Source organism: Poecilia formosa, unplaced genomic scaffold (genome assembly GCF_000485575.1).
Source record: "Poecilia formosa unplaced genomic scaffold, Poecilia_formosa-5.1.2 Scaffold1096, whole genome shotgun sequence".
In the NCBI taxonomy this organism is placed as follows: Eukaryota; Metazoa; Chordata; class Actinopteri; order Cyprinodontiformes; family Poeciliidae; genus Poecilia; species Poecilia formosa.
Genome location: NW_006801035.1, coordinates 21,556 through 28,462, shown reverse-complemented (window position 1 = coordinate 28,462; position 6,907 = coordinate 21,556). Strand labels below are relative to the sequence as shown.

The following is a 6,907-nucleotide window of genomic DNA, read 5'->3' as shown; positions in this document are numbered from 1 at the left end:
GTTATATTTACAGAGTGAAACTGTGAATATAACAGTTTTGCATTTACAATACAGCCATTGTCCAGTCTGATCCTGCCAACAACGCCAAGATGGGTTAAGTCATCATGTATGATCCAGTTACTTACTGTTGCCAATAAGCATGATGATGTGCTGCTGTCCATCCAGAGAGGTTACTTTGTCAACAACGATTCTGGAGAACTGGGCTGTAGACCGGACCAGCAGGGGCCTCCCAGTGATCGGGGTCACCGCTTTCTCCATCAGAGGGTGGTTCTTCACAAAGTCCAGGGTTGTGTCTGGGAGGTCCTTAGAGGTCTTCACACCTTTGGCTCGCATTTCATCATTGATACACTGATAATACAGATCAGAGATCACATGAGGTGGATCATTTCTATTGCTTTTATTTTACTTTTGTTTGGTGCTTACCGAACCAGGGTAGGGGGTAGGCACTGATCCTGTGTACCTCGTCCAGCAGCCAGAATCACTCAAGGTCAGAAAGTTCCCTCTGAAAACTTGCTGGATGTCTGACAGCTTGTAGGCGCAGACAGCGAACTGACTGCAGGAACTGGACGGCTTCCTGCAAAGGAGGTCCTGTTACTACCAGCTCAGAAACAATATTAACCCTGGACACAAGGGAGACTGCCACATCAGAAATAGTGGGGTTTAGGCTACTCAGTTTATACAGAAGCTACCCTGACCTCCTGCCAGTTCTGTGTTAATTTTCTCCATTTCTCACTTGCAGGTGTGGTATACGTAAGTTTAGAAAATGGATCAAGGGTAAAAACAAAGTAATTTTTTTATCAATGAAACTAGACCTTAATTAGGATGCATAACGGTAACATTTGAAATATCTTCTGAAAATGCTCAAAACTTAACATATATGAAAGGAAACCTAAATGCAGGAATCTCTTTACAGTAACATTATGGCAGCTGAATAACAGAAGTTCATTTATTTTAAACAGTAAAATCATAAAGCTGGAGATTAAGAGGCTAAAGTCTGAATACTATCAACATTGAAACATGAGGAGACATGACTTACAAGTTTGAGGTGAATGTTGCGTAGAAGACACTGTCCTTCAAGTTGTTTTCATCTTGTAGAAAAAAGACGTCCTGCACCAGAGACTGTGAACCTTCGTCTCCAAACGGGCAGTCCAGACGGGCTTTCAGGAAAGAAGTCCACTTTCTCTGCAAAGTTCTCAAACCTCCCACGTCGCTCTGAATCGGCACAAATGTCAGACTTTAATACTGACTCATGTGGTGTTTTAAGGGAAGTTTAACATTTAGAGACGTACTTTACACACTCGTGCAACTCTTGACAGTCGCAGCCCGTGTCGTTCTTCGACAGCATTCTCAGTGAGGAACAAGAACACGTTGCTGTCCTCGTTGTTTTCTGAAACTTTGTTCATTTCAGCCATGTGTATGGAAATCATCTTGGGGTCTGAGTTCAGATCATTTCAAACATGGGATCAGGTTTTGCTGGGTGATTTCAATGGAAAAGACACTAACTGGGTCAAATGGTCACCTCACCATTGAGCCAAGATTGTTTCTCTTCAGTCCTGATGGGATTCTCCCCATGTCTTTGGAAAATCTTTGCTAATCCCAGGAAGTTTATAGAAGCAGCGGTATATAATGTGTTTTCTGTTGATAGCAGAGGAAAAGGTTTTACAATGTTTGAAATCATTACAAAAACATTCCTTCAGCATGTGTGGAACTACTGGAACCATGAATCTAGTTTTGCAGCTATTTACTATTGGAGAAAAAAACTGGATGCGGTGAAGATGTCTCCTGCTGGATAAAAGCTAGATTTAGATAGAGCTTCAAAATGTGACCAAGAGAAAAAAATAAATAAAGTTAAACAGGCTGTTATCAGCTGATTAAATGTTGAAAACCAAAAAAACAAAACAAAAAAACATCGGATTTGCATTCATGCTGTTATGACCTCCTGAAGACAAAAAGACTTCCTGTCAGAAGATGGCAAGCAAGAAATCTCCATCATCAAAGACGTTGGACACAGTAAGGCTGTTTTAAAACCTCATAGCCCAGTGGACTCGGATTGGTTGGAGGCCAATCAAAGTTAAATTTTCAGCTGCTGTGGTTCTTTTTCACACTGCACTGTTACCAAACCCTGGTCCTTTTTTGGGGACAAAAATCCCAAATGGTAAAACCTGTCATTGTCACAAAACCAGACGGTGCAACGGACAGCCTTTGAAGATCTGAATGAAGGGTCTTCTCATGATGACGGGATCTGCCTCCTTCCCCACCTGCCTGTTTGAACCTTGCAAGGTACACCAAGACATTGGACTCTGATAGAAGAATCTGCATAGAAAGATTTCTCACTGGAGATGTTGCAGGACCACACTGGGTTTCACAACAGATGTCCTTTATGAGAAAAAAAACATCCCTCTTTTGGATCACCCTGCATGCCTTCTTGATTTGAATCCCATTTAAAAAGCTTTGGAGATAGATGGCTAAGGACAGATGCTGGGGTTTTTTCTCTTTCTATTTCTCGGTGAAGGCGGTTGCTTTTTTCCTCTGCTCCCTTCCTGCCCATGATTGCCCTGCTTCCTCTGTTTTTGTGCTGCTTTTTTTTTGGAGCCTTTTTTCGTACATCCTCCAAATCTTCAAATTATGGATCTGGTCAACTGGTCTCTCAATGCAGTTGATCAAATTTTCTCAATGAGAAAACTGGGCACAAGAGAGTCTACTTGTCCTGCTGGGACACACCAAACAGGATACATCCTGGGTTTATTTGGATTCATAACAGAATTTCTGCTGTTTAGACCTTGTGGATACCTGGTATATCAAAAAATTTGGCCGACTAGCAAACACTAAAACTGACATGCTGTGGGTCAGAGATGCAGGTTGGATGCGATTCTTACTGAGACTCGCAGACCAGCTGAGGACTCTAATGCTCACTAGAAGGATGGAATCGATCTTGGAAAAGTTGCTAGTTTATTTCTTGTGGAATGGCCACACTAATTTGGATGAATGGAAAGTTTCGGTAAGACTTTAGGGAAGATTGAAATTTAAAGCCTCCCAACCTAAAATATTCTGTATCCGTACTGGCTCCCCTGTGTTGGCCTTGGACTGGCTATCTCAAATCTACTCAAAGATATGTAAACCAAGACTCTCCTTCCTGCCTCATTCCCTTCTGAAGTCATCCATGTCACTGTGGAGCAGAGCACTCCCAAGGACTTGGTCTTAGATAACACCATCATATCAGAGACTGTTGCTTGGGAGACTGAGCTACATGGGTCATGGACATACAAATGCAATACACAAACACAGCAAACAGATACACTCCGTGATGTCACAACCTTTCACTCATGTCAATGTATCATCTGAATGTTGCTACATGTGCATACTTCCCTGATGTGACTTTTCCTCTTTTCCTTGCCCTGTCTGTCTATCTGTCTGGTTAAACGGGAATTAGAACAAACTTACAATCAGAGAAACTCATCTAGAGAAAATGCTCATTAGATTAGTACTTCTCAAATAATGAGGCACGTGCCCCCAGGGAGAAATGGTGAGGTGTCAGGGGAGGCTCGAGAAGAAAGACTTTATTGTCTTTCTTCATGTTTAACTGATAAACATACCTCTGGTCACTAGGTAAAGGTAATTTTATTTATATAGCACATTTTCAGCAACAATCCTGTAAAGCAATTTCTTTTGAAACAAAACAACAAACCAAAAAAAAGAAGAAAAAGCTAATAATGTTGATCCAAAGTAAATAAACTAGATACTTCCTGTTCAGGGTTGGTAGATAAGTATAAGTAAGTACCCTCTGGTCTAATTCCTTTTTTAGGACGCAGCAGTGTTAGGGTTGCCACCTTTCAGAAATTAAAATAAGGGACGCTCCTCACGGCGCGGGGGACTTTCATGGGGTGAGACGTGCAGTGATAGACATTATTTTATGGCGATGTTCATTGTTTTTAAAAAGTGATCCGTAGAGCAATCATTCATGCATAGTTTGTTAGAGTATTCCAAAATTGTACTTTAATCAGAGCAGCACACCTTAAACATGTTTAATTAAGCAAGTGTAAAAAGTATTTGGTAAACTGCTCAAGTACCACAGGTCGAAAAGTGGGATTTTTGACCCTGTATTCTGGCGCAAACTCAGCTAGTCAGCGACAGATATCGACAGCAATCGACAGTTTTGCATTTTCACTCAATTGAGTCGAATTCTGTCGATTGCGGAATCCCAGGAAGGGGGAGTGGCGTTGCGGGGCAGCGGGCGGTGTTAACGACTCTACTTAGCATACGAATAGCCTACCATATGCAAAGGTGCTTCAGCAGACCCACGAGGATTCTCAGTCATTGGATGAAAGACAATGACATCACAGTTCATCATTGACATGTGATTGGTTGGTTGATGTGTGCCCATTGGACAGCACTTATGTCTTTATGAATAAACCCCGCCCCAATCATTAATATTTTTAACACTGCATTTAAAAAATCTATATAAAAAATAAATGCTGTATTAAAATATATTCATTTGATATTGCTTATATGCAACGTGTTCATATATGAGGAACATAAATGAGGCACAGAAGTTTTTTTTCTTTATTTCATTTTATTTATTTTTTTACTGTTTGCACACAAAATGAGACATAAATGCTTGTCCATTTCTGGACCATCTGGGAGTGTTTTTGTGTGTTTTTTTTTGTCCAAACATGATCCAACATTATGCTGCGTTCAGGACAGGCCCGACGTCTCTCCTGTAGCTTAGGCCCGACGTCTCTCCTGTAGCTTAGGCCCGACGTCTCTCCTGTAGCTTAGACCCGACGTCTCTCCTGTAGCTTAGACCCGACGTCACTCCTGCAGCTTAGACCCGACGTCTCTCCTGCAGCTTAGGCCCGACGTCTCTCCTGCAGCGTAGGCCCGAAGTCTCTTCCTGTCTTGTAGGCCCAACGTCACTGAGCTCCTGGTTGGAGGAACTTGGGGTCTCAACCTCACCACAGTCCATCCTGACACCCCCTCATAGCTGCCATCCTCCCAGAATGCCACCTCCTCTGCTGCCACTACTCTCTGCCTTCCTCCATCAGCTGTTAATACAGAACAGACAATCATTATGAGCTACAGGCATCTTTTAGTCATTATGAAACTACAGTGAAATGATTTGGCAACTTCCCGCTTAGCATGCACACATAAGACATTAAAACAAAGAAACAAAAAACACATTAATACATTCTTACAAAAAATAAAAACTTTAATGAAAAAGAGAAAACACTTGGAAACAATTGGAAGAAAAAATAATTAAAAGCAGTTGGTAGTAAATAGTAAAACATAATTCAACAAACTTTGAGGCAGATAATTTGCCTTGATGGATTTTAATAAATCACAGTGCTTTAATCATTCAAGGATTTGTGACATCTCTAGGTCTTACCTGCTTCTTTCTTTAGCTACATCCAGATGACTGGCAGTCGGTCCTGGATGCAGCTGGAAAACATTTTTGTGCATTGTCAATACATAGCATAATTACATTATGTACATAAACAATATTGAAGCATAAAATATCATCAACATTCTGAAATAGTAGATACTCACACACAGTTGCGTCTCTGTCCTCGTCACGGACATCAGGACGTTCCTGAAGAGTCTGATTGACACAAATGTGACTCCCATTCTGTGGAGTGTCTGGAAATAAATGTAAAATTAAAAAAGTATTGTAGCAAAAATATATTGCTTTCTGAAAAATACATAAGTAAATAAGTTAAAATTATTCTCAACCAACCATTATACAGTCGGGAATCAACGCAGTGACTGTACATAATACATACCGGCTTCATGGCGCCGTCCTCCGTCCGCCATGTTGTCGATTCTACTGCTTTCCACACTCTGCCTTGCTGCACTGCGTTATAGCAAAATAAATCAAATAAAATAACCACTTTTCCTTTCAAATATGCGAGTCTTCACTATTGACTAAATGTGAAATCATAACTTACTGAATTTCTCCTCGTCCTGGTGGACTCCGTCAGAGCGCCTCGGCACCGTGGTCTGAGGCCTGGCTGCGGAGGCTCGGCCATTTTTCAGGTCTGAAAAAATAAAAGGAGATGCGAGTATTTTTAAGAGTTCAGAACATCACATGTAATAAAAAATACAATACGAAATCTCTCCCTACACTTGTTTTGACATTATGAAAACGACAGACCGCTTTCTGTAAGAAACAAACAAAGCAATTCGCCTCGCTATTCATAAAAGCTTTCTTACCGTGAGTTCGGCCTGTTGGACCGCCGCGGTGTCATCTGTTGTTTTCCGCCAGGAAAATGCTTAATATCAAAACGATACTGAAAAAGTAACTCCGTGAAATAGGACTTTTTCCACCATTTCACACAACGCACGGGCATTTTCGTTCATGTTGGGTTTAGCATTAGCCGGTGCAAATCTTCCTCTGGAGTTTAATGGCGGTTGCTTGACCGACTATGAAAGCGCATTACTGCCACCAACTGGACTGGAGTGTTAAATGAAAGTTGACAGAAGAAAAATACATTCTAAAAGTTATTTTTTCAAAAGTTACCTGACAGTATATTTTATTTTTATTATAATTAATTGCTAAAATGTTTTAAAATGTGTAGATGTTTATTTACTCAATTCTACTTTGAGCTGTGTCCTTTTTAGTTTATACAGAATATAATGATTCATAATCCGTGAGTTATATTTAGTGCTTAACTAACAAAACTTTAAAAAAGGAATACAAATGTTTATACTCCATCAGAAGGTATCACATACTTTCAACCATTTTGTTCTTCAATTTAAACTCGAGAGTTAAGCAACTGAATACTGATCAATCATCTGTAGTTTAAGTCCTGTATTGTGATGTGGAACGGTGTCACTACCACTCCAACATAGCACGACTCTGGGTCCAACATAGCACGACTCTGGGTCCAACATAGCACGACTCTGGGTCCAA

The 6,907-nt window shown here is 40.7% G+C and overlaps 1 protein-coding gene and 1 long non-coding RNA gene across 2 annotated transcripts in view; both read right to left on the bottom strand.

Annotated features, from left to right (window-relative positions):
- Window positions 1-98: 98 nt before the first annotated feature.
- The window catches only part of LOC103132512 (semaphorin-4E-like), a 15,590-nt gene continuing 8,781 nt past the window's right edge, over window positions 99-6,907 (bottom strand). Inside the window, exons 7-11 of the mRNA XM_007544314.2 lie at window positions 1,525-1,635; window positions 1,290-1,435; window positions 1,037-1,212; window positions 424-574; window positions 99-348 (exon numbers count right to left, since the gene is read on the bottom strand). Of these exons, the coding sequence (XP_007544376.2) occupies window positions 118-348; window positions 424-574; window positions 1,037-1,212; window positions 1,290-1,435; window positions 1,525-1,635 (815 nt within the window). The 3' untranslated portion in view covers window positions 99-117. The remainder of the gene's footprint in view (window positions 349-423; window positions 575-1,036; window positions 1,213-1,289; window positions 1,436-1,524; window positions 1,636-6,907) is intronic.
- On the bottom strand, window positions 4,584-5,861 carry LOC107835156 (uncharacterized). Its single transcript, XR_001660985.1, has 4 exons — window positions 5,732-5,861; window positions 5,545-5,634; window positions 5,384-5,436; window positions 4,584-5,042 (listed from the first exon to the last, which is right to left on the bottom strand). It is a non-coding gene; the product is annotated as an uncharacterized LOC107835156 (long non-coding RNA).